The 27274-nt window shown below is 43.4% G+C and overlaps 1 protein-coding gene across 1 annotated transcript in view; it reads right to left on the minus strand.

The window, feature by feature from the left end:
- Positions 1-27274, minus strand: part of spmip7 (sperm microtubule inner protein 7) — an 86916-nt gene that overhangs the window by 53882 nt on the left and 5760 nt on the right. The window contains exons 2-3 of the mRNA XM_078534923.1: positions 21608-21705; positions 21384-21460 (exon numbers count right to left, since the gene is read on the minus strand). Of these exons, the coding sequence (XP_078391049.1) occupies positions 21384-21460; positions 21608-21705 (175 nt within the window). The remainder of the gene's footprint in view (positions 1-21383; positions 21461-21607; positions 21706-27274) is intronic.

The raw sequence follows: 27274 nt of genomic DNA on the forward strand, positions 1-27274 counted from the left end.
AAAAAATGGGAGTGGGCCAAGAACAAATCCGTGGGGAACTCTAGAGTAATTGTGCAGGAGTGGGAAGAGAAGTCATTGAAGGTAATTCTCTGACTCCAACTGGATACACAAGAATGGAACCAGACATGGGTAGTCCCATCCAGAGGAGAGAGGCTGGAGGAAGATGGTATGGCCAATCATGTTAAAAGCTGGAGGCAGGCCCAGAAAGATGAGGGGGGATACACTGTCACATAGGATGCCAAACCGAGTTTACCTTGTCAGGTGAACTGTACAAAAACTAGAGTTGTTCTCGGAACATTTGTAGGAAGAATAGTTATTCTGGGCATTCTTGAAAATCCAAACTCATATCATTTGATGCTGTGACATTTTAGATACAGATAAGTGACTTCATCATCCTAATTTGGCCATGTTTCCAGTTAAGACTATGGTGCTAGTCAATCTGCTCATAAGCAAAACTGCAGACTAATAAGTTCATCAACGTATTGTACATAGTAATCATTGATCCTGTGTAAAAGATGATCCCTGACTTTTGGCCAAAAATTCCAAACTCTTTCTACTTACCACCCATTCGCCGCTGAAGTCAAACTCACCCTGGTGCAAACCTTTTTATAGAATCATAGAATAGCACACCGTCAAAGGCAGCTGTTCAGCTCCTCGTGTCTGCACACATCAACAAGTGCTCTCAAGGCTGCCACCTCACTAATGCATGCTGCGTTTCTGCCAATCCGATCCTCTAATATAGCAACACAGTAATAAGGAGGAACAGCAGATACACAGCTCAGTTCAAACTTACAGTCGTTGAAATTGCAGAGCAGAAAAATAACTGTGCTGCAGCTAGAGTATTCAAGATATCAGAGAAGAACGTTAGAGATTGGAGGAAGCTCTCCACACAGCGTAAGAGGATGCCTAAGAATAAATGTGCAAATAGGGGAAAACTTGCATGTGGCTACAGCCAATGATATTGCCAAAATGGGCTCTCAGTTTATCCTGGATCTATCTGAATCTTCACCATGAAACAAGTAAGAAAATTAGGCATTGCAAATTTCAAAGATAGCCCTGATGCTTGTTTTGTGTTTAAAGATAACAGTTCTCTCCTAGTATCTTCCTCAGAGTGGGGTCTTTATTGAACTCATCAAGGTGTCCTCTTACAGAGAAACTGCCTCGTGGCAGATGTCACATGACTACGGCAGATCAGATTGGACATGTAACACTGTTGCATTTCAAACCCAAACATCCCCCTTTTCATAACGAACAAAAGGTATGAACATTCCCTTTTTCCTAATGAACGTGAGTTACCCAAATTATCCACAATGCGACCACTATTTGCACGCATTAACAACCTGGTTGTTATTCTTGTCTGTCACTGCACATGCATTGCATACATAGTTGTTAAATTGTGCAGGTCTCTTAATGATGCACATTCATATTGTTATTGGCTGTTTGTCTGGCTGATGTTCCCTCTACGCAGAGTGTCGTTCCCGTGGGACTTGTTGCCATGGTAACTATTGTGGTTCCATTGCCGTGCTGGGGACATGTGGATCTCTGGGATTGATGCTAGTTCTGTACTCAGTACAGCTAGTGAGATCCCTTCTTCCTGACTGGATGACTGTGGTCAAGGGGAATCACTAGCTGATTGTATATGCAGTATATTTGGTCATTCACTTCTACCACATACAATCGAGCTGACAATTTCCCTACGCAGGTCCCAAGTTTCTACGTGGGCTGAATCCTGTTGAGAGTGTTGAAGGTTTGTACCCTGACTGGCTCTCCAATGCTCAGCTCTGGCAATGGTTTGGCAGTCCTGTCAAAATGAAGTTTGGCTTTCTGCCATTTCACCTTGATTTTTTCACTCACGCCTGTTACTACTTCTGGTTTCAGTAACTTTTTTGCTATTGGAAGAGTAGTTTGGGTGCAGTGTGACATTAGTCTTTGGACTGGACTACTTTCCGTGCCTTCAGTTGGTGTGTTTCTCCACTCGAGGACTGCTTTGTGTACATCTGTGCTAGATTTGTAGGAGACAGAGGGTGATGACAGAAAGCTGCTTTAGTGACTGGAAGCCCGTGTCCAATGGCGTACCACAGGGATCTGTGCTGGGTCCCCTATTATTCGTAATTTATATAAACGACATAGATGACTATGTGGGAGGTAGGATTAGTAAGCTTGCGGATGACACAAAGATTGGCTGGGTGGTTAACAGTGAGGTTGAGTGTCTTGGGCTACAGGAAGATATAGACGGGATGGTCAAATGGGCAGATAAGTGATAGATGGAATTTAACCCTGAAAATTGTGAGGTGATACACTTTGGAAGGAGTAATTTGACAAGGAAGTATTCAATGAATGGCATGACACTAGGAAGTTCTGAGGAACAAAGGGACCTTGGCATGTGTGCCCATAGATCTCTGATGGCGGAGGGACATGCTAGTGGGGTGATGAAAAAGGCATTCAATCGAGGCATAGATTACAAAAGTAGGGAGGTCATGTTGGAGTTGTATAGAACCTTACTGAGGCCACAGCTGGAGTACTGTGCGCAGTTCTGGTCGCCACATTATAGAAAGGATGTGATTGCACTGGAGGGCGTGCAGAGGAGATTCACCAGGATGTTGCCAGGGATGAAACATTTAAGTTATGAAGAGAGGTTGGATAGACTTGGGTTGTTTTCGTTGGAGCAGAGAAGACTGAGGGGTGACCTGATCAAGGTGTACAAAATTATGAGGGGCATGGACAGGGTGGATAGGGAGCAGCTGTTCCCCTTAGTTGAAGGGTCAGTCACGAGTGGACACAAGTTCAAGATGAGGGGCAGGAGGTTTAGGGGGGATGTGAGGGAAAACTTTTTTACCCAGAGGATGGTGATGGTCTGGAATGCACTGCCTGGGAGGGTGGTGGAGGTGGGTTGCCTCAGATCCTTTAAAAAGTACCTGAATGAGCACTTGGCACGTCATAACATTCAAGGCAATGGGCCAAGTGCTGGTATATGGGATTAGGTAGGTAGGTCAGGTGTTTCTCACGTGTCGGTGCAGACTCGATGGGCCGAAGGGCCTCTTCCCCACTGTGTGATTCTGTGATTTGCTCGATTTCTTGGTGATTCCTTTGGTGATTTTCACTGCCATCTCAGCCTTTCTATTCAATTGGGGATAGTGCAGAGATGATGTATAGTGTTGAATTTCCCAACCCATTGTGAAACAACTGAACTGAGGACCATTGTCACTCATCACAATGTCTGGAATGTTGTAATGACTGAATGTGCTTTCAGGCATTCTACTATTTCTCTTGTCATCATTGAAGTCAGCTGGTCTAACTCCCAGTAGTCAGAATAGTCGTCGATAGCGATAAGATATTCAGTTCCTGCTATAGTGAAGAGGTCTACTCCTAGTTTCATCCTTGGTCTGTTTGGGATGTCATGTGTCATCAATGGCTCTCTAGCGAGTTTAGCTTGGTACTTGTTACAAGCATCACAATGGCCGATGTGGTCTTTAATTTCATTGCTCATGTTTGACCAGTGGAGCACTTCTCATGCCTTTCTCAGACTAGATTCAATTCCTTGATGGCTTGCATGGATGTGTTTCAGCATCTCTCCTTTCATCTCCTTAGGGATAATGACTCTATTTTCTTTGTATAAGATGCCATCTTGGGCTGTCAATTCATCTTGGAATGCCCAATATGCTCTTGTGGCCACAGGTGTGTCTTTGATGCTCTCAGCCCATCCTTTCATCACTACTTCTTGTAGTGCTTGGAAAGTTGGGTAGTTCACTTGATTTGAGCAAGGTCCTTGTCTGTCAAATTCAATGTCTCTGCCAGGTTGATGACTTCCAGATCATGTTGAGCTGCTGCTTCATGTTGAATCTCTGTCGGCACATTTAGTGTTACCAGCCAAGCTTTAGACTTGCTCCAGCTGAGATGAGTGGCTGTTGCATCCCATCTTTGATCTGGAACTCTAAATCTTCCTTCTTGCCATTGCATTGGGCTCTCAGACTAATTTGTCCTCTCAGTATGCGTATCATGCCATCATATAGCCTCAACCTAATTTTCGAGTGCTTCAGTGTTGGATCGCCATGCTGAGCTACTTCGCACAGGTCTATGAAGATCATGGTGTTGCATGACGCACCAGTGTCTATCTGACACTTCTTGTTCACTTGATACTCTCCTCCTGCAGTCATCATTGTAACTGTCATAAACCATTTCTCACCAATAGACTTAACGGAACCAACCTATTGTATCGTGTATAGTTCTTTATCAGACTCTTCTGCTGATACCTCTCCAGTGGCCATCTGTATAGGCTTGTTTTGCTTTTTTCTCACTGAACTCTTGTGTGTGAAATGATTCTGCTTCTTGCAATTAAAACACTGCTTTCCCCACACTAGGCAATCCTTCTTTTCCTTTGTATGATGTCCTCTGCAGTATTCCCTTCACTGCAGCATCTGAATCCTTCACTTTAGCCGTGATTGTTCTGCTCTTTCGGCCTGGAATGCCTCTCAGCATAATGTATCTCCTGGTCTATTCTGCCATATTCTGCCATACATGTACTCTAGCTGACGTTTTATAGGCTCTGCATTTTTACACACGTCTATCGCTTTCCTGAGCATAATCTTTCTCTCACTGAGGGGTCTCGTAGGCCTAAGGCTATTCGGTCTTTAATCAAATCAACTTTTAGCTGCCTGAATTCACATGATTCTGCAAGTTGTGCTACTGCAGTCACATACTGATTAATGATTTCCTGTTCATTTGAACTCTAGTGTTGAATACATAGCATTCATACATAAGGTTCACTCAGGGTTCAAAGCATTTGTTAAAGGCTTTCAAAATCTCTGCTGTCTGTTTTCTTTGTCGGTTGGATTTAGGGTGGTGTACAATTTGTAGCTGTCCCACCACCCCCACCAACTCCAGCAATGTTAGAGGGTGGCTATTCTTATCGGTTCCAGCTTATTAATTAAATCTGCTGCACGGTCATAGTTGTGCCATTGCAAGTGGAAAAACTGCCAGTTCTCTTTTTATCACCTTTCATTTCTACTGGAGCTGGGAGTGGAAAGTTTACTGTCATTTTAACTCGCCCAGTTTTTTACTTGCACCTTTTGGTATCTGCTTGCTTTTCCTTGTCCTTTTTCAGCAGCTTTTAGCAGATTTGAACATTTATGTGTGCCTTTGTGAGTTGTGTCTTCTCTGAAGAATTTCCAAGGTTTCAAAACTCTATTTTATCCCACTTCTGACACCGTGTTGTAATTTTAAAGACAGCAGCACTCTCTCAGTGTCTTCCTCAGTGTGGGGCTTTTATTGAACTCATCAAGATGTCTGCTTACAGAGAGACGATCTCATGGCAGAGGTCACATGATTAAGGTAAGCCAGGTAGGATATGTTGTCCTGTTGCATTTCAAAACCCAAATATCCCCCTTTTCATAACAGCAAAAGACACAAACAATGGTATAATAGGTTAATGAAGAGAAACAATCTTGCACTGTGACAGGAGACCAAGATTTCACAGCATCTTCCAGCAGAACTTGATGACAGGCTTACTGCATTTCAGCTGTTCATGATCAAAAATCAGCAAAAGAATGGATACAAATTGGCCTGTATTGGGAACATCGATGAGACTCCCATGAATTTTCACATGCCAGTCAGTTAAATACTGCGCAAAGTTGGAGAGAAAGCAGTGTTAATAAAGGCAACTGACCATAAGAAGAGTAGGTTCATCATTGCCTGGTTGTGTATGTGTGATGGGCTAAAGCTTAAGCCAATGCTGATATTCAAGAGAAAACCATCTCAAAACAGCAATTACCAAAAAGGGTTCACATTCACAATAAGGATAAGTGGATGACGGTTGCTTGATAATATGGCTGAGGAAAGTTTAGAGTTTCTGACCAGAAGGATCACGTAAAGAAAAAAATCTTCTCATCTGGAACATGTTCAGATCACATTTCTCAGTGGTGTTGTTGCTGAAGTTAGATCACAAAACAGTGATGTTGCAGTGATTCATGGTGGTCTAACCTGTTTTGTTCAACCACTGGATGTCTCTCTAAATAAACCTTCAAGGATGGCATGAAAAAAAAAGTAGAACGACTGGATGGTCGAAGGAGAGGAGACATTCTCCAAGGGAGGCAGCACACCGGCTCTGATGTTAGCAACCCTGTATGAATGGGTTGCAGAGGTCTGGGGTGAAATCAGAATGGAGATTGTCATCAAATTATTCAAGGAATGTTAGATATCCAATGCACTTGATAGCACAGAAGACAATTATTTGTGGAATGATAAGGCTAATGATGACATGATTGCTGATGAAGAGGAATATGATGACGCAATTTAAGAAGCAGAACAAGGCATGTTATTTGGTTCTGAAGACAAAGAGGAGGGTGATTTTTATGGCTTTTAATACACGTTCAGTGCATGCTCTGCTGATGAGAAGTATTCTTTCTGTACTGTGAAAAAAACGGAATGAAATTGTATAAATTTGTATATATGGCTTTTGTTTTTGATTACTTTGAGAAATTTGATGAATGTAGGGTACACAAATTAATGAGTCGCCATGGCGATTGTTATTTTATAAATAAAAATTCAATGATAAAAATACCTTTTGGCTCCTTTTACACTGCATTTTTGGTAGGCAGGAAGTCTCCGGCCTGGCAACTCTGTGGTAGCAAGATGATGGGAGAGGGTGGGTTTAAACTCCTTGAAACTATTACTCATGGAAAAGTCGACCCCTACTGTTTGGCTAAAAATTCAGTCTCAGGAACTTGACTTTTACACAAGCATATATGGTATTATGATCGTCCTCATATCGAATCTTCTTTCTCACATCCCACTTCCCTTCATCCCACAATCTATTCTGATTCAAATCTGCAGATGGTGCAAGCATGGAATGTTTACTTTTCTCCTTCCCTGCACCACGGCTTTACCCCCTTCTGCCTTTCTCCTTTCAGAAATCCAAGAGGTGCAAGCTGGTCAGGTAGTGGAGGAACACCAGCAAGAGAGGAAAGTTGAAGACACAGCACATTTGGCTTCCCAATCAAATCCATCGGCTCTGACACGGCATTTCTTAGGGGATATACCTAAGGTATACCAGAGGGTGAGCTCGCACATGGACCCTGGTGCAGGGCCTCAGATGAGCACTTTGATGGGCCAAAGTACAAAAGAAGGCGGATGACCATGCACAACAAAAAGCTCGGTGCGCTGGAAAGCCTGCCAGAAAGTCTGCAATCAAATCAAGGAGCATGGAGCAGCCCAGCAACAATGTGGCACATGGGTTTGCACAGAGTTTGGAACTCATGCTTTCCAGCATGAAAGTGGTAGCCAATAGTTTGCCCACTTGTGGACTCAACCATAATGTATCTTATGGCTGATGTTGCAGTTTCCATTGCAGCACAAGCAGCAGTCACACATCATCTGAGTGCCACAGTAGAAACTCAGACTGCTGCCATGCAACATCAGCTTACTGCCACAGAAGCTCAGGCAGTTGTTAGTGTGGCTGTGGATTGCAATGTCCTCTAATAGATTACTGGAATTGCTGAGGCTCCACCTCAAGGGAGGGGTAGTGGTTCCAAGAGCACAATGTGCTGTCCTCTGTCAGAAAAGCAGCATTCATTATCCCACCCCTGGCACTCTCTCAGTGCTCTTGCCGTGGCTTCCAAGCCAGCCAACCCAGGCAGGTGCTACCCACGTTGAAATGGTCAAGTCTGCAACTGCGTCTCCTAGACCCAGTGTTGTTCAAGGGGATCATCAAGGCCATCTGCAGTCTTCTCCGCTAAAGGTCAGTATCTTTCTACTAGCCACATGCTACAGCCACTGGGGTAGCATTACATAGCATTACTTGTGGCAGATGAAGCTGTTTGTGACAATACTGGTAGCACTGACCACCGTATAGTCCTTGTGGAGATGGAGCCCCATGCTCAAATTGAGGATATCTTCATCGTGATGTGTGGCACTACCACAATGCTAAATGGGATAGATTCAGAACACATTCACCAGATCAAAACATGGGTATCCATGAAGCACTGTGGACCATCAGCAGCAACAAAATTATAGTCATTACAAACTGTAATGTCATGGCTCTGTATATTTCTCACTACACCATTACCATGAAGCTAAGGGATCAATCTTGGTTCAATGAGGAGTGTAGGGGAGAATGACCGGGGAAGCACCAAGCATACCTAAAAATGAGGTACCAGCCTGATGAAGCAACAACAGAGGACTACATGCATGCTAAACAGCAGAAGCAGCATGTGATAAACAAAGTGATTCCATTACCAACGAATAAGATCAAAGCTCTGTTCAAGGGTAGGATAGGGCACAAAATATTCCTGGATACAAAGTGTTCAGGAAAATTAAGGAAGGAAAGAAAGGAGGAAGATTATTGGTTAAGGAGAATGTTACAGTATTGAAGAAAGATGTCCTAGAGGGGTCAAGGGCAGAATCAATTCAGTTTGAGCTAAGAAACAACAGGTGTACCATTACGCCACTGAGGGATATATTTTATAGGCCGACAATTAGTGGGAAAGATTTAGAAGAACAAATTTGCAAGCAAATTATGGACAGGTAAAAGAATTATATAAGTTCTAATGGGGCATGTGCATTATCTTAATAAAGATTAGGTTAGTAATAGCGTATAGGACAGAGGGGGAGAAGAGATCCTAAAGTGACTTTGGGAGAATTTTCTACTTTTGTATGCTTCCATTCAAATGAGGAAGAAGGTATTGCAGGGTCTTGTTCTGGGCAATGAGGTGGGTCAAGTGAATCTGATGTCAGTTGGGGAACAATTAGGGAACAGTGATCATTGTATTATAAGCTTTAACTTGACCATGAAGAAGGATGAGGAGCAATCCAGATGGAAAATTATTAATTGCAGAAAGACCTACATCAGTTGGGTGACAACGGATTTGGCCAAGGTAAACTGGAATCAAAGATTGGCAGATAAAACTATAACAGAACAACAGAGTGCTTTTAAAGAGGTGGCTCGGGTACAGTCAAAGTACATTTCCTTGAAGGGGAGACGTAGAGCAAACAAATTCAGAGCTCCCTGTATAACGTAAGAGAGAACAAGATGAAGCAAAAAAAGGGCGTGGATGACAGATGTCAGGTTGATAATACAATTGAGAATAAGCTGAGTATACAAGGTTCAGAGGGGAATTGAAAACGCAAGTGAGAGAAGCAAAGTCAGATAATGCGACGAGATTGGCAGCCAACATAAAAGGGAATCCAAAAGTCTTCTATAAGTATATAAAGAGTAAAAGGGCAGTAAAAGGAAGAGTGGGGCTGAATAGAGATCCTAAAGGGGATTTATACATGGAGACAAGGGGCATTACTGGGATAATAATGAGTATTTTGCATCTGTCTTTACCGAGGAAGAAAATGCTGACCAAGTCATAGTGAAAATTGAGATATTGGATGGGCTAAAAATCGATAGAAAGGAGGTATTAGGTAAGGTGGTTGCACTTAAAGCTGATAAGTCATCAGGACCAGATGAGATGTATCTGAGGATACTAATGAATGTAAGGCTAGAGATTGTGGAGGTATTGGTCATAATCTTCCAATCCTCCTTAGATACAGGGGTTGTATCAAAGGACTGGAGAATTGCAAGTGTTACACCCTTTATCAAAAAGGGCACAAGGGTAAACCTAGCAACTACAAGTCAATCAATTTAACCTTAGTGATGGGAAAGCTTCTGGAAACAGTAACTCAGGACAAAATTAACAGTCACTCTGACAAATACGGATTAATTAAGGCAAGTCAGCACAGGTTTGCTAAGGGCTAATCATGTTTAACCAACTTGCTGTAGTTTTCTAATGCAGTAACAGAGAGGGTTAATGAGGGTAATGCAATTGATGTGGTGTACGTGGAGTTGCAAAAGGCATTTGATAAAGTGCCACATAACAGGCTTGTCAGCAAAGTTAAATAAATGGAATAAAACGGACAGTGGTCGCATGGATCTTAAGTTGACTGAGTACCACGAAACACAGAGTAGTTGTGAATAGTTGTATTTCAGACTGAAGGAAGTGTTATGGACAGGAGGGGGTTAATTTTAACCACGCTGCTTTCTCCTGGCACCACCCATCCGTAAACAGAAAGGTGTTTTGATTTGCTCCCCCTTTTAAAGTGGTGGCATATTTCCTAACCCCTCAGCTTTGGCGTGATCCCATTTCAATTAATAACCCCACAGTAAATTTGTGATAGGATGAACTCAAAACACGGGAGGAGGGTCAAAATGTAGCCCCCTTTGCCCTCATACAGTAAAAAAAGGGATGGAGGAAAGAAAGATTAACAGTACAGAGGCCACAGATAAAGGAAATGATGTTTTACATGGGTTCCGGAGTACAGAATCAATGTCCAATGAGGTTACCCTTCAGTGAGGTCGGCAGGCTACAAACTGATACTGTATAATTCTCTTTTTTGGTGGCGTTGATTTCACACGATGGGAAGGGCATGCAGAGATGAATCAGTCTTGCAGGTGATGATACAGAAGTTCCAGCTGAAACAGTGTAGATGTGACCAGGTATTCAATCTGGACAAAGCTCCCTTTCTGTGTTGCTGCTAGTTAGATGGTAAAATGGCAGACTGAGTTTGCAGTACAGCAAGGCAATATGACTGGTTCCACCAGCTAGAGGTCTATGTCACATGACTCCCACCTTTTCACGGTGTCTTTGACAAAGGATGTGTATTCCTCTGTCTGGGTTCCCAAGATGGTTAAACGTTCCAACCATTGTGACTTGAAAAGAAGGTTGCAGGGTCCTTTGTCCTAGCAAACAGATCGCTTCCACTTGGTCCATCTGGGTTATGAAATGCCTATGAATTTGATCTCTGCAGCTCACAGGGAGTTGTTAGTGTCTCTTCAGAGATAACAAGCTGAAAGTTTCTGCGATACTGCCATGATAGCTCCTTTTGTTCAAGGGTTATAGACAGGCATAGCTTCAGCCATTTTAAAAGGTCTTTGTCCAGTTTTTAAAATTTTAGAACTTAGCCATGAGGATATCTATACATATTCTATAAAACTATATAGGCCAGAATTTTACCGCGCGCTGCTGGGTGCGTGCCTGACCCGTTGGGCATAAAATAGCGCGTGATGATGTCGGGTGAGCGTCCCGACATCATCAGGTACTTGCACGATATTTCGGTCGGCGGGCACATGCGAGCGTCGGCAGCACACCCTTTGGCCATTAAGAGGCCTATTAAGGCCATTAAAGTATTAATTAAGATAGATTTTTCGCTGCCCATCCAACGTTATGGTTGGCGGGTGGGTGAATCGGCCAGGCGGCCTTTGGATTTTTGAGTAAACCTCATCCACAGGCAAGATGAGGTTTCCAACATTAATTTAAAAAAATGTTTAATAAAAATGCTTTGACATAATTTTTACTATGTTTATGTTCATGTGAGTGAAACCTATGTGGGAACATTTTTTTCAGAATTTCCAAATCTTTCTTTTTGATCTTAAAATTCTTCAGCTCCCTGAGGCAGCCTTCATTGGGCGTTCCCCCATGCCTGCGCAGACTTCAGTGCTCGTCCTCCTCCCACCTCCTCTTTGGCAGTGCAGAGCCTTTTAGCTTGTGTTTCATGCTGGCTGGCCATTAATTTGCCAGGGGTCGATTATGGGTGGCGGACCGTTTCCTGGCCACACCCGGGCCCGCTCAATGGCCCAAAGACTCTGCCCATAGTGTGAGGTTTCAGTCCCCTGACAGAAGGCATATAGTGAGGTTTCCCAGGAGTCGGTGTAGGACCCCTACATTTCTTGATCTGTATTAATGGCCTAGAATTTGGTGTACAGCATACAGTTTCAAAATTTGCAAATGACACAAAAATTGGAAGTAATGTGACCATTGAGGAGGATAGGATTAAAGTTCAAGATTCATAAATGGGCTTGTGGAATGGGTGGACTTGTGGCAGATGAATTTAATGCAGAGAAGTGTGAAGCGATTCATTTTGGTAGGAAGAATGAAGAGAGGCAATAAAAAATCAAGGATAAAATTCTAAAGGGGGTGCTGGAGCAGAAAACCTGGGGTAAATGTGTACAAGTCATTGAAGGTGGCTTGCCGGTTGAGAAAGTGATTAACAAAGCATAAGGGATCCTGGACTTTATAATAAAGGTTAAATACAAAAGTAAGGAAGCCATGGGTGAACCTCTATAAATCACTGAATTGGCCTAAAATAGTGTTCAATTCTTGGAACCACACTTTAGGAAGGATATGAAAGCATCAGAAAGGGTGCAGAAAAGATTCATGAGAATGGTTCTAGGGATGAGGAACTTCAGTTATGTGGATCGGAGAACATACAAACATACGAACTAGGAGCCGGAGTAGGCCACTCGGCCCTTCAAGCCTGTTCCATCATTCAATAAGGTCATGGTTGATCTGATTATAACCTCAACTCCATATTCCCACCTACCCCTGATAACCTTTCATCCCTTTTCTTATCAAGAATCTATCTACCTCTGCCTTAAAAATATTTTAAAGACTCTGCTTCCACTGCCTTTTGAGGAAGAGTTCCAAAGACTGACGATCCTCTGGAGTCTTCTCATCTCTGTCTTAAATGGGCGACCCCTTATTTTTTAAATAGTGAAGCTGGGGCTGTTCTCCTTGGAGATGAGAAAACTAAGAGGAGATTTGATAGAGGTGTTCAAAATTATAAGGGGTTGGAACAGAATAGATAAGAGGAAACTGTTCCCATTGGTGGAAATGCTGAGAACCAGAGGACATCAATTTAAGCTGATTGGCAAAAGAAAGACAACTTCATGTGGAAAATCTTTTTAACGCAGCAAGTTGGTAGGGTCTGGAAAGCACTGCCTGAGAGAGTAGTGGAGGCAGGTTCAATCTAGGCTTTCAAAAGAGAGTTGGATAATTATCTGGAGAGAAAATATTTGCTGGGCTACGGGGAAAAAGTGGGAGAGTGGCATGTAGCCTGCACTGACCATGCTACTAATCGCTACAGACATTGGCAGGGGGCCTAAAATCATAACTTCGTAGCATCACTAACTAAACTGTACTGCTAAAAGTTTTTCTGTACCATTTAAATGGGAAGTCTGTTGTGTTGCAGCAGGTCCTAGCAGTTGTGCAGAAAGTTACTCTGAACTGGGGAACAATGAAGAATGACAATAACATGAGAGAACCCGGGTTCCAAGATTTTTGAATGCTGCACTGGAGGCCTCGTGGGAGGAGGTGGAAAATAGGAGAGGTGTCTTGTATCTGCAGAGGGCCAGGAGGCCCTCCAGACACGTGCTCAAAAGGCAGTAGGAGCAGAAATCTGTGGAGGTAAACATCAGGAGTCAAGCCCCGAGGATCTGGATGCAGTGCCGAAAGACTCAAGGACTTTACAAGTGGTCAAGTTTAGTGAATGCAACGGCCAGCAGTGAACTTGAAATCATCAAAGATGATGGTGTCCTCATGCTAAATCCTCCTCCTCACATCTCACCTCCCACTCAACTCTTACTATCTTCTGAGCTTACAAGTCGATTTTACATAAAATTGTTTCCAAAATTGTAACTCTTTTTATATTATACATGAAATAAAACAAAAAGCTTGAGTCATTGTATGAAAAATTAGTATTTTAAATCGTTTTCTCAACCATAATCCTGAGGTGTGAACATGCGGCAGGTGTAAAACTGTCCCCACACCACAACTTTGCCCTTCTGCCTTTTTCCCTTCAGATACTGAAGGAGGAACATCAACAGAGGAGTGAAGATGAAGACCAATGTTCATTCTAATTTTTTCTGTTGTGCACAGCCTCTCCATTTTTGTGTGCAGATGCTTTAATTTTTTTGCGTGGCCATACATGCATGGTATCTTAAAGGGGGCAGTTTGTAAGCAGCCGGCTCAGTACCTTCAGAGTTGCTGCACATTGCATGTTCACGAGGCTTACATGGAACATTAATGAAGACACAGTACCGCCACCAAACTTCACACCTGAAGCCACACGCTCAGATATAGACATATCTTAGAGGACAGTTTAGAAGTGGAGTCTGCAAGTGGTGAGACACTGGGCACAGGTGGGCTGTGGCCAAGTCAGGGGGAAGGGGGTAAGGGTAACAGAGGTGCTAGCTCATCAGAGGGGGAGGTCACGCACTGGCTCCACTTCAGAGAACTCAGATGAGCATTTCAACGGGGCAGCCTACAGGAGAATGCTGATGGGTATGCACAATAAAATCCTTCCTGCTTTGGGGAGTTTGTCAGAAAGCAAGCATTCAATGTCCAGGAGCAATTTTTTATTCTTTCATGGGATGTGAGCATTGCTGGCAGGGCCAGCGTTTGTTGCCCATCTCTAATTACTCAAGAAGGTGGTGATGAGCTGCCTTCTTGAATTGTGCAGTCCATTTGGTATAGGTACCCAGAGAGCCTTTCGAGAGGAAAGGATGGTGTGTGGCTTGGAGGGAAACTTGCAGGTGGTGGTTTTCCCATCATCTGCTGCTCTTGTCCTTCGAGATGATAGATGTCACAAGTTTGGAAGGTGCTGTTAAAGGAGCCTTGGCAAGTTGCTGAGTTGCAACAACATGGCACAGGCCTTGGAGCCCATCCTTGCCAGCATGAAAGAGGTTGCAAATTCCATTAACATGCTTGTGAGCTCAACAACACTGCAGCATCCGATGTCAGCATTCGTCATACCTACAAGAGGATTTTCCCCTCGGAGATTTGGGTGCGGGGCCCGCTCGCCAAGGGGAAAATGACGCGGGATGACATCGGGAGGAACCCTCGACATCGTCCCAGTCCATTTAAATCTTCAGGAAGGCGGGCGGACAGCAAAATCAGCTGTCTGCCCACCGACCTGTCAATGGCCAATTAAGGCCATTGACAGGCTAACTAACCTTGTTAAAGACCCTGCCCGTCCAAGCTTAAGTCTGGTGGGCAGGCCAGGAGCCCCAGCGGGCTTCTGATTATTCATGAAACTTCATCCACTTGCGGGATGAAGTTTCATGTCCATTTTTTAAAAAATTAATAAACATTATGTGTTTCTTATTAACATGTCCCATCTCGTGTGACATTGTCACATGAGGGGGACATGTTAATAATTTTAATATTTGTCTATTTTTTGACTTTTCTTACCTGTCAGTAAACTCCCTGAGACAGCACTTTGCCTCAGGGAGCAGTGCGCTCTTTTGAACGTATGCGCGAAAGAGCGCACTTTGACAGCTGGGAATTCCCCCCCCCCCAACACCCCGCACAGGAAGCGCATAGCGCTTCCTGTCGGGCAGGTCGCTGGGCACCTTAATTGGCCCACCAACTCAAAATGGCGGCGGGCCCCGTTTCGGCAGCAGGGGTCGGCTGCCCACCTGTAGGGGCAGCCAGTGGGGCCCGCCCGCCCACCAAGAGCAAAATTCTGCCTCTAATCTTCGGAAACTGACAGCAACCTCTGGAATCTGCATATGCAGAGTTATATGTGGAAATTGAGAAGTTGCTATCAGCGATTATGTGCTTCTGCAGAGCACTGTTGAGGTCCTCTCATAATGCAAACAATTGGAAATAATTGAGCTGATGAGAGCTTCCAATCCTGTACTCTTATGCTCACTGTGAAAACCCTTGAAAAGTTTACACTTTGATGAATGAGGTGTAACTGGGCTTTTAACAACATAGTAAGGTTATAATTACTGTTAAAGAGCTCCACTGGCTCTGAAAGAGTAATTTTATATATGTTGAAGTCATATTTCTCCATTATGATAAGAAATAACACGTTTTGAAAATTATTTTATTTTTATTTCATGTCGTTTTAGCTTCTCCCTTAATTCTATGGCCAGGGTTTTACGGCCCCGCTGCGGCATGTCTCATTAACTTAAAACAATTCATTAAAACCGTAACATCCTGCCGGGTGGGAGGGGCCGTAAAATCCTGGCCTATGTGTACGTTCCAATCATTTATTTGACTATCAGTAAAATTTAACATTAAAACTGAAGGGATTCAATGGTTTTTGCTTCCTAGTTTGCAGTCTGTAAGAATACTTCAATGTGACCGGCTGATTACCCTGTTTGATGCTGCTTGATGCCTTGAGATTCCCTTGAATTGATGCCAGATTCAAACTCACATCAATAAAGGGGAAAGTCGCACCATGGGATGCTTGATCTTTACGGGCAGCTTTCCTTGAGGCCAACAGCAAATGCCATTGCTTCGCTACTGCCCGCAAATTCCAATCCAATCGTTCTGAATTGTTGAAAATAATCGGTATTTAATGATTGACACTTCAGATCTATGGATATGGTGTGATAAATTAAAAAAATAAATCACACTTTTAAGCACTGTTTTTTATGGTATCTTTATCATTGACAGGAATTATGGTACAACATATGTTAATTATTTTTGTACTGAAAAGAAATATATGAAGCTACATCAATGTTAATTTACCTATATAAATATTATACTAAAAGTATTGTGAGTGGGATGTCTGAAATCACATTTACTGAGATAATCAAATGCATGTCTAAGTAGTGTAGATGTAAGTCTTATCACTTCAGGTATGTGCATCACATTAATCCTATATGTCTCAGAAATGTAAATTTTACAACTTGTATTTATGCAGTGCCTGTAACATAATGAAACGTACCACAGGCTTCATCAGAGCATTATAAAACAAAGTATGATATTGAGCCACAGAAGGAGACATTAAGTCAGATGACCAAAAGCTTAGTCAAAGAGGTAGGTTTTAAGAAGTGTCTTAAAGGCAGAAAGTGAGGTAGAGAGGCAGGAAGGTGTTGGGAAGGAATTCCAGAGTTTGGGGCCTAGGCAACTGAAGGCATGGCCACCAATGGTAGAGCAATTTTCATTGGGAATGTACAAAGAGGCAACGCAGACATCTCAGAGGGTTGTGAGGTTGGAGGAGATTACAGAAATAGGGAGGCTGAAGGCTACTGAGGGTTTCTGAGCATTATTTCCATGAAAGGCAAGTGCTCCAATTCAACTTATCCTAGGTCCCAGCTTGAGTTACTTCATGAAATCTCATTTATAGTACTATGTAAGTATTTTGCATACATATACAAGAAGTATCATAATTAAAGTTAGATGTAGAAAAATATCTTGCTGAGCTCCCCACAATAACCACTTCGGGATATTTATTGTCAAATCCAAATGCTAGTTTACACCATGTTCTGATTTTGTGAGCACACTGCATTACTGATGGGGTCTTGCAGGCAGTGACCCTGATGATGAAAATTGGTTGTCGGGCAGTTTGCAGGTGAATAATGCATAAGCTCATTTAAATATTAAAATTCCCTTTTTAATTGAGGCCTCACATTTTACATCTTTACCAAGGCTCTGCCCACAACACAATCCTTGTTTGTAAAAAATGGACCTACAGGAGTTCTGTAATGTAGTCTGCTAAAATCAGCTTTTTAAAGGGAGAAGGTAAAGATCTTTAAAAGACTCCTGTGTTTTCATGTTCACTTTGTTCCCTGCTTTACTCAGCTCTTCTGGGAAATGTTCTACTTTTGATATTCCCATTGACAATACTTTTCTTCAATATTTGTAATTCCTGCTAGGCTGACTTTGAATATAGCAACAAAACAAGAATAGGGTTCCAAATATGGTGCATAATTGAGATAAGGGGGAGGTGCTTGTGAGGAACCAACAAATGCAAGTGCGATGATCCTAGAGACATTTTGACCACACCCTGAGTGCGATGCATTACAGACAATCGGCATCATGGTTCTCAAATCAACTTCATAGCCTCATGAGGAGAAAGGTTTTATTTTATATTAATATTCAGGTCACACCTGACCTTAGGAATATTATGCACATCAGTGGTTATTATTCAGCAAGCAGATTGTAGGAGGCAACGTTATATGATGCACACATTATTTGAAAGAGATGGAATGTTGGCTGGATTGTTCTTAGAGAAACAAAGCTACCCTTTGCATGCACGGCTGGTGACTTCAGTGAAAAATTTGGTAACAACGGAAGAGCACCTTGGCTTTGATATAACAGCATCTGTTTGCTGTCCCTTGATTGCCAACCCCACACTTTTCCTACTAAAGTCACCAAGAAGTCTTGCAAGCAGAGCTAGACCACTTACGAGTACAGGGTGCTGACCCAGGTCCACCCTTCCACCAGGATCTCGTCCAAGACCATGAGTGTTATAAATTCCTTCATTGTCGACATTTTCGAGCACATCGCCTCTGAGGCCTCACAGCTCTTTCACTACAAGCGCCACACCATCTCGTCCAGGGAGATCCAGAGCACCATCCGCATCACGCTGCCAGGGGAACTGGCCAAACACATCATTTCCGAAGGCACAAAAGCAGTCACCAAATACACCAACACCATTTAGGTCTATCATTATAAAAATTATACAGCTGAGGTATAATAAAACAATGGGCAGAATTTAATCTGACCTCCTGCAGGGGATTGGGAGGCAGGTAGTGTCATAGAGTCAGGAGGGAAGGCAGGAGTAGAGTGTCCGTCGCCTGCCGATTCAATGCAATTCACTCAGAGGCGGAAAGGTTGAGGACGGCCTTCCTGCTCAGTGGCCAATTGAGGCTCCCAAGTGATTAAGGGCCACTTAAGGGTGGGGCCTGCCTGACTGGACATGGTGAGCCCAACTGCACTCACATGGGATCCAGGACAGTGTCCACAATGCTGTACCAGGCTGGGTACAGTCCCAGCTATGTCACTGCTCCTGGTGGTACTGCTGAGACTGAAGACTCTCTGAGGCGTGATCTCCATCCTTAAAGGGATGGGAGCTCCGATGCCGGGCAGTTAATTGCATGATGGCTCCAGAATCGGGTCGGGGCTCATGAAGACAGCTGACATGGGGTTTCCCCTTGCTATCCAGCCAGCCATCAGGGCCACTGCCCCCCAGATTAAATTCTACCCGGTATGTACAGAATGGCAATGATTTTGTACAGTGCTTGAAATGCTACTTTTCAGACAGAGTAAACTTTCCCAATTTAGGCTTGAGTTGTGCACAAAGAACCCCAAAAGAAATGTGAGGACCACTGTTACCATCATGTAGCTCCTAATGCAAGCACTCTTCTTTCTCATTTGAAGTCAGGTGTGAGGGGACTTTGTTCTTTTAGTCATTCATGGGATGAGTGAGTCGCTGGTAAGAGCAGCATTTATTTCCCATCCCCAATTGTCCTTGAGAAGGTGGTGGTGATCCACCTTCTTAAACTATTTGCATTACGTGTGGTGAAGGTACATCACAGTGCTGTTAGGGAGGGACTTCTAGGATTCTGGGCCAGGAACAGTGATATATTTCCAAGTCAGGGTGGTGTGTGGCTTGGAGGTGAACTTGGAGTCAGTGGTGCTCCCATGCATCTGCTGCTCATGCCCTTCTAGAAGGTGCTGTTAAAAATGCCTTGGGGAGTTGCTGCAGTTCACCTTCTAGGTGGCAAATACTGCAGCAACTGTGTGTCAGTGGTGGAGGGAATAAATGTTTCATGTGGTGGATGAGGTGCCAATCAAGCAGGCTGCTTTGTCCTAGAAAGTGCTGAGCTTCTTGAGTGTTGTTGGAGTTGCACTCATCCAGGCAAGTAGAGAGCATTCCATCACACTCTTGACTTGTGTCTGTAAATGGTGGCCAAAATTTAGGAAGTTAGCAGGTGAGTCACTCGATATGGAATATCCAATCTCTGACCTGTTCTTGCAGGCACAGTGTTGATGTGAGTGGTCTAGTTACATTTTTGATGAATTATGATCCTTAGGATGTTGATGGTGAGATATTCGGTAATGATAATGTTGTTGATTGTCAAAAGGAGATAATTAGATTCTCTCATGTTGGAGATAGTCATTGCCTGGCACTTGTGTGGTACAAAAGTTACTTGTCACTTCTCAGCCCAAGCCTGAATGTTATCCAGGTCTTTCTGTATCCAGGCATGGACTGTTTCAGTATCTGATGAGTTTCAGATGGAACTGAACACTGCATTATCAAACATCTCCACTTATGACCTTATGATGGAGTGAAGATCACTGATGAAGCAGTTGAAGATGGTTGGGCCGAGGACACTACCCTGAGGAACTCCTGCAGCGATGTCCTAGGACTGAGATGATTGTCCTCCAACAACCACAACCATCTTCCTTTGTGCTAGGTATGACTCTAACCAGTGGAGAGTTTTCCACCTGATTCCCATTGACTTTAGTTTGCTAAGGCTCCTTGATGGCACACTTGGTCAAATGCTGCCTTGATATCAAGGGCAGTCATTTTCACCTCACATCTTGAATTCAGCTCTTTTGTCCATGTTTGGACTAAGGCTATGATGAGATCAGATGCCGAGTGACCCTGGCAGAATCCAAGCTGAGCAAGAGTGAGCAGATTATTGCTGAATAAGTGCTGCTTGATAGCACTGTTGATGACACCTTCCATCATTATGCTGATGATTGAATGTAGACCAGTAGTTGGCTGGATTCATTCTGTTCTACTTTTATGGACAGGGCACACTCAGGCAAGTTGCTTCATTGTCAGTTAAATGCCAGTGCTATAGCTGTACTGGAACATCCTGGCTATGGGTGCAGATAGTTCTGGAGAACAAGCCTTCAGTACCACAGCCAAGAGGTGTCAGGGCCTGTAGCCTTTGCAGTACACAATTCATTCAGCTGTTTCTTGAGATCACGAGTGAATTGAATTACCTGAAGACTGGTGTCTGTGATGCTGGGAACCTCAGAAGGAGGCCCAGATGGCTCAACCACTCGGCACTTCTGGCTGAAGATGGTTGCTTCTGCTTCAGCCTTGTCTTTTGCATCATTAAGGATGGGACGCTTGTACAGCCTCTTCCTTTTTACCTGTGAGTAGCCTGAATTAAAATCCCTGAAAATGACTTATAAAAGATATGAGCCATTTACTACTTTCACTGGTATACAACTGTCAGTTTATGAGTAAATTCAATATATTTTGATATGAAAAACTTTAAAACGTGCCTGGTAGTGCTTATGCAACTAAGGAAATCAACGTAATTTGAAGAGCTTTTCCTCACCAGCATAATCAGCAGAAACTCACAATGTCGACCTGGAGGCAGGGCCAATTTTGTGGACATTTTGACAAAATTAATCTTAAACCAGCATAAAAGTTGTGGAAAACATAAACCTAAGTGTTTTTGGCTGTTTAAAATTACCCAGTCGTCTGGTATTATTGGTTCTGCCAAGATTACATTGACATTATTCATGTAAAGGAACGGAAACTCTAGGATAATCTTTTTATGATAGCTGGCCCATAAAGACGGAAAAGGTCAGTGTGAAAATCTAAGTGATATAGCGTATATTAATCATATTTCATGAGGCATGTTCTGAATTAGCATAATTTGTGCTTCAAAATTAGAGAGGAACTAAGAGCATTTTTGTAAACCATATTTTTAAAAAGCAATTTGCCATAATGTTCTACATATTCCTGGCCAAAAGCATGTATGTAAATTAAACAGTCAGACAATCTTATATGATAAAGTGTCAAATTTGGCAGAGAAATTTCAACAGCATTTATCGTCATGGTTAAACAGAATGACATTTGCTCACCTCTGGGTGGTTGTTGCATACATATATTTTCTTGCTGTTGCATCTCTCGTACTTTCAGATATTGCATCATATGAAGTCTATGATACAATATAGATAAGGCACATTTTACAATACACAAGACAAGGATTAAAAACTGCATAATTAATTGTAGACTGACGTTCAAACACAACATAAAACTTTGTATTAAAGTATCTGTGTTCTAACACTGTATTGACTGGTCATACCTGAACTGAAGGATCCACATTGAAGTTAAAAGTATGGGTTTTGAAAGAATCAGGAATTAAGTGTGGTGATGGTGTCACTCGGACTGGACTTGTCCAACCTAAAAAAAAATATTTATTTTACTTCAATCAGTAATTCTCCACTGAATGTGTTGCTACTGCATTCAGTTCTCCATCTTTAAGTTCTTGAACTGATGGAAGAGTTAAACAAAGAAACTCATTGACAATGGATGCTATTGAAAGCGTTTTGCTGATCAAATTATTTTTAAAAAAGATTCACAACAATTAACCAGCATATTAATATTCCTGTTAAAAAAACATGGAATTAAAAAGGACCATCATTTCATCAATCACACTCTTTGACAGGCCACATACAATTTATTCAGTTACGGAATCTAACACACCGACTTAACCACCTGTGGAAAAGTTCACTATAACCAATTCCTGATTCCCAAACATAATGAAACAAAACTCCACAGTATTCACAAATCCACTATTTAACCCTGCATGCTGCAAACAAAATCTCTTTCCATCTTATTTCCTCATCCCCACTCCTGGCCTTAGCAAAATTGCTACTGCATGTTTATCAACAGAGCCCTTACTGGATGAGTGAAATAGAAACAAAAAAATCCTGGAAACACTCAGCAGGTCAAGCTGCATCAGTAGAGACAAACAGAGTTAACATCGCAGATTAATGATCTTTCATCAGTACTGCAAGACATCAAACTAAACAGCTTTTGAACTAGTACAAAGCTGTGGAAAATGGGTCAGGAAAGGAACAAAAGGGTATGTGATAGGGTAGAGGGCAGGAGTGTTTAACTAGCAAAAGTGAAGATGGTGCAAGGCTGTTGTGATTGAACGTATAACCTGATCCACAATCTAATGGCCCCAAATGCGCCCAATTCTAAATCCTTTAACGCATTGGTAGACCTCGTGAAGACACATTTTCAGCCGAAGCCATCGGTAATGATGCAGAAGTTTAACGGGTCCTGGGAGAGTCTATCGTAACTTATATAGTGAAGCTGAAGCAGTTGACCGAGCACTGCAACTTTGGAGATACACTTAATGACATGATGAGGGACCGGTTGGTTCGTGGCGTTCACAATGATGTCATTCAGTGCCATTTACTCGCAGAAGTTAACATCGATTTGAAGCAAGCCATGGAAATTGCGCTAGCCATGGAAATTGCTGCGAGGGACTCACAGGTCTTACAGAGTGTGCAACATGGCGCCGTTCTTCAGTTGGGGTGAGAACCTGCCGTCAAGTGTGGTGCAAAAACCAGAGAGACAGCAGCAAAGCAAGAGGCAGTCTCTGCTGCTTGAAAAATGAAAAGGCCTAGTGGAAGCATTTCAGCGGTGACTCCAAAGTTAATTTGTTACAGATGTGGGGGTAACCATGTACCGGAAACCTGCAGATTCAAGAAGGGAGAATGCTATTACTGCCACAAAAAGGGCACGTTATAAAACAATGCAGGGAGAAATGGAGACAGCCCATCAAGCAGCAAACCAAGATGATTGAAGTGCATAATACAATAGAACCAGAAGCTGCCGATACTGATATCTATTCCCTATACAATGTCAAGCAGTAAAAACTGAACCAATAACTGTCACCATTCAAGTGAATGGGAAGCCTCTAATCATGGAGGTGAATTGGAGCTTCGACCACACTGGCGGGAGAGCACACATTTAAATACCTAAATAAAGGTACCAAGCCACTGAATCTGGCTTCACCTGTCACTATGATCATTGGAAGCTGTTGCCTACTGAACACAGTTACTGTGGCGATGCCCTTTATCTTCATTGACTCTCCAGTGTATGCCTTCAATGAGCCATAGTTTGTTCCAGATTCAGTGGCTTGGTACCTTCATTTAGGTATTTAAATGTGTGCTCTCCCACCAATATCCTATCCCAAGGACTTGTACTCAAAGCTAGCTGGAGGCAAAACCTACACCAAACTGGACATGAGCCATGCACACCAACAGCTAGAGCTGGATAGTACATCTAGAGGGTACGTAACCATCAACACACCCAAGGGCCTGTACCAATACAGACGCCTACCTTTGGTGTATTATCTGCATGTCCAATCTTCCAAAGGGCCACGGAAAATTTATTGCAAAGACTTTCCATAAGACCATAAGGCTAGGAGCAGAAGTAGGCCATTCGGCCCATCAAGTCTGCTCCGCCATTCAATGAGATCATGGCGGATCTGATAATCCTCAACTCCACTTTCCTGCCTTTTCCCAATAACCCTTGATTCCCTTACTGACTAAAAATCTGTCTATCTCAGCCTTGAATATACTTAATGACTCAGCCTCTACGGTAAAGAATTCCACAGATACACTACCCACTGAGAGGAGAAATTCCTCCTCATCTCTGTTTTAAATGGGCGCCCCCTTACTCTGAGGTTATGCCCTCTGGTCCTAGACTCTCCCACAAGGGGAAACAACCTCTCAGCATACCCTGTCAAGCCGCCTAAGAATCTTATCTGTTTCAATATGTTCGCCTCTCATTCTTCTAAATTCCAATGAATACAGGCCCAACCTACTCAACCTTTCCTCATAAGAAAACCCCGCCATACCCAGGATCAACCTAGTGAACCTTCTCTGGGCTGCCTCCAATGCCAGTATATCTTTCCATAGGTAAGGGGACCAAAACTGTTCACAGTATTCTAGATGTGGTCTAACTAGTGCCTTGTATAGTTTCAGCAAGACTTCCCTATCTTTATAACCCATTCGCTTTGAAATAAAAGCCAACATTCAATTTGTCTTCCTTATTATCTGTTGAACTTGTGTGTTAGCTTTTTGGGATTCATGCACAAGGATTCCCAAATCCCTCTGTGCTGCAGCCTTCTGCAGTGTTTCTCCATTTAGATAATATTCTGCTCCTCTATTCTTCCTGCCAAAGGGCATAACCTCATATTTTCCTACATTATATTCCCCCGAGTAGTCATATACCTAAAGGATGTCCTGAACACAGGGTCAACTAAATCAGTTTTTATTGGGTTTGAATTCTTCAGCTCCCTGAGGCAGCCCTCTGCCTTCAGTGAGCTTTCAGTGAGTGCTCCCCAGCACCTGCGCTGACCTCAGTGCTCACCCTCCTCCTGCCCCCACCTCGGCAGCGCTGAGCATTTCAGTGTGCCTTTCACACTGGCTGGCCATTAACTGGCCAGCCAGCTTGAAATCTTGGTCAGGAGCTGATCGTGGTCCACGGTCCATTCCCCAACCGGGCGATCGTGCCCTCCTGCCGAGCTGAAAATTCAGGCCTCTGTGCGGTGTTTCCACTTCCATTCACCCTTCCAGCATCAATCCTCTCATGGCACAGCCACACTTTCCTCCTAGTAAAGAGCTGGGGAGTATTTTGCTGCAGATCAATGGGGCGCTGAATGGCCAAGGCGAGGGTTTCAGTTGCCTTATTTAGGTGGCATTGTAAACCATTGACGAATGCCTGCATGTGCTTGCATTATTGCCACATTTGAGAGCATTCTTTCCATAGGCAAAGACATCATCCCAAAAAACTTCAACATACCACTCATGCTTGAAACAGACTCCTCCAATTTCTCTGCAAGCATGCACTGTGTGGCTGGAATGCCTGCCAGTACATTGGACACTCTCTGCTGCTGCTTCACAAGTAGCCTGTTCATCAACAGCCCAAGTAAAGCATCTGTGTTCAACTGAGCAGGGCTTGGAATATCTCGCCCCCTTCAACACTGACTCTCCACTGGTCTCCCTGTCTCCAACATGTGTTCATGCTCACTTGTGAGCATCAACTGCCAACCATCTTCCTTACAGGTCCCACTAAACCGAGCTGGTGCATGGTCAGAATGTGTCTTGTGATGGTGTACTCTGAGAGGGAGTGACCTCCTCTCAGGAGTTAACCGCAGCAGCTGCCAGCTGGATCACCTCATGTGGCACATGTGACGGGCCCGTGGGAGATAAATTGCATGAATGACTATGATCAACGTAGGCAAGTTTGATGTTATCGTTATGCACATTATCATATTTCACTCACTGTTGACATCAAGTTCATATGAGTGAGTGTTGTGGCTGTAAGAGTTTTAATTCTGCCACCAGGTAGCTGAGAGGGCCTCAGCTCCCCATCTCCGACAGATAGGCATGCTGAGATTCCACTTATTCCACCTCTGCACTTGGTAGCTGTGAGATATGGAGAGGATTCACCTCAGATTTTCTCTCTCTCATAATCTGTGCTCTTTTCTTCTCTCTTCTTCTGTAAGAAGGGAAAAAAGAGACCTGAGTGAAAGTGATGTCATGTGCTGAATGAATGTATGGAAAACATTTGTTGAGGGTGACTACGAGGGAGAGGATGACAGTGAAGACCAGTGGTGAACAGGCAGGTGGGGATGTGAGAAAGTGTACAGATAGAGAAGGGTGAGTGTATTTCCATGGTGAGTAGGTTTCAGGAGTGATATGCTGATGTAGGTTTGAGATGGTGGAGTGAGGAGGTTGAGGTGATATGCGCAGGATGCAACTTAATGCGCCATTGACCTCACCTTGTCTGCCCTGCTTGGGCCATTGAACTTCTTCCTATTATATCCAGGAATATGGCACCACACTTCTGCTGGTGACCACCTTCCCTGCTACCAACCATGCCATCTTTCCCTATCACTAGAGAACAGTCTATCACCCTGGCTCCTCGCAGCCCCCAGCAACACATGCAGGGAGGCATCACTGAACCAAGACACAGCCTTTGCCATCCTTAACTCCACTCTCCTAATTTCTTCCCTTTAGCTCCCAAGTCCAAACTCACTCAAATTGCAACTTTGGCGTGCCCCTTTAAATCCTGAAGTTGAAGCTGTGCCATGGGAGTCATCATCACACTCACTGACTCTAATTGATCGGGAAACCTGGAAATGACGTGGTCATGCAGTGACTGAGTTAAAATGCCACTGACAGGCGCGCTTCACTGATCCCTGGGCCAGGATTTTACGGCCCCGCCGCTGCCTGTCTCTCCCTGGCAGAACCGTAATATCCTGCCGGGCGGGAGGGGCTGTAAAGTCCTGGCCCTGGGTTTTCTGCAAACTACTGGAGCACTTCATTCCTAGCATGTCATGATCTTAAAATCCAGCCCCATGTGTGTCAAAAGTGGCTTTGATTCCTGTGCGTGCAATGCTTTTGCTGCAGTTAGAGTGAGAATAGCCCTTTGCATATTAGCATCAGCAGTGGTTTTGTTTCATAGCTTAACTGTTTCTCTTTTATTCATTCTTGTGTATTGGTGGGGCTATTGCAATTTTTGGAAAGTCATAGCCAACCATTCTAAATATTCGATGACTGGGGTTTTTGTTTTCACAACTCTTAAGTTACAAAGAATGGTGGAAGTCACATTGCAACATGTTCTTGACAAAGCATATGGATTTTTGTTGAAGTTACAATAAGCATCTATATCACTGGACAGAATAGTATTAAAAATGAATGAAAACAGTAATGTGATATCCCTTGTTGAGTATTCTGTGTAACTTCATCCTTAATTGCTTAATCCATGTTGTCCAATTCTGTGGAACTGGCTTTGTGGTGAACATACCAGCATTACAAGATCAGGTCCAGAATTCAACATGGATTCAATCTTTGATTCCCCCACTCGCCTCTTCCCCACAACCCTCCCACATCTTTTTGATGAGATGCTGGTGGGCCTTAATTTTGAACTGCGACTGTGGTGA

This window comes from Cetorhinus maximus, chromosome 3 (assembly GCF_964194155.1).
Source record: "Cetorhinus maximus chromosome 3, sCetMax3.hap1.1, whole genome shotgun sequence".
In the NCBI taxonomy this organism is placed as follows: Eukaryota; Metazoa; Chordata; class Chondrichthyes; order Lamniformes; family Cetorhinidae; genus Cetorhinus; species Cetorhinus maximus.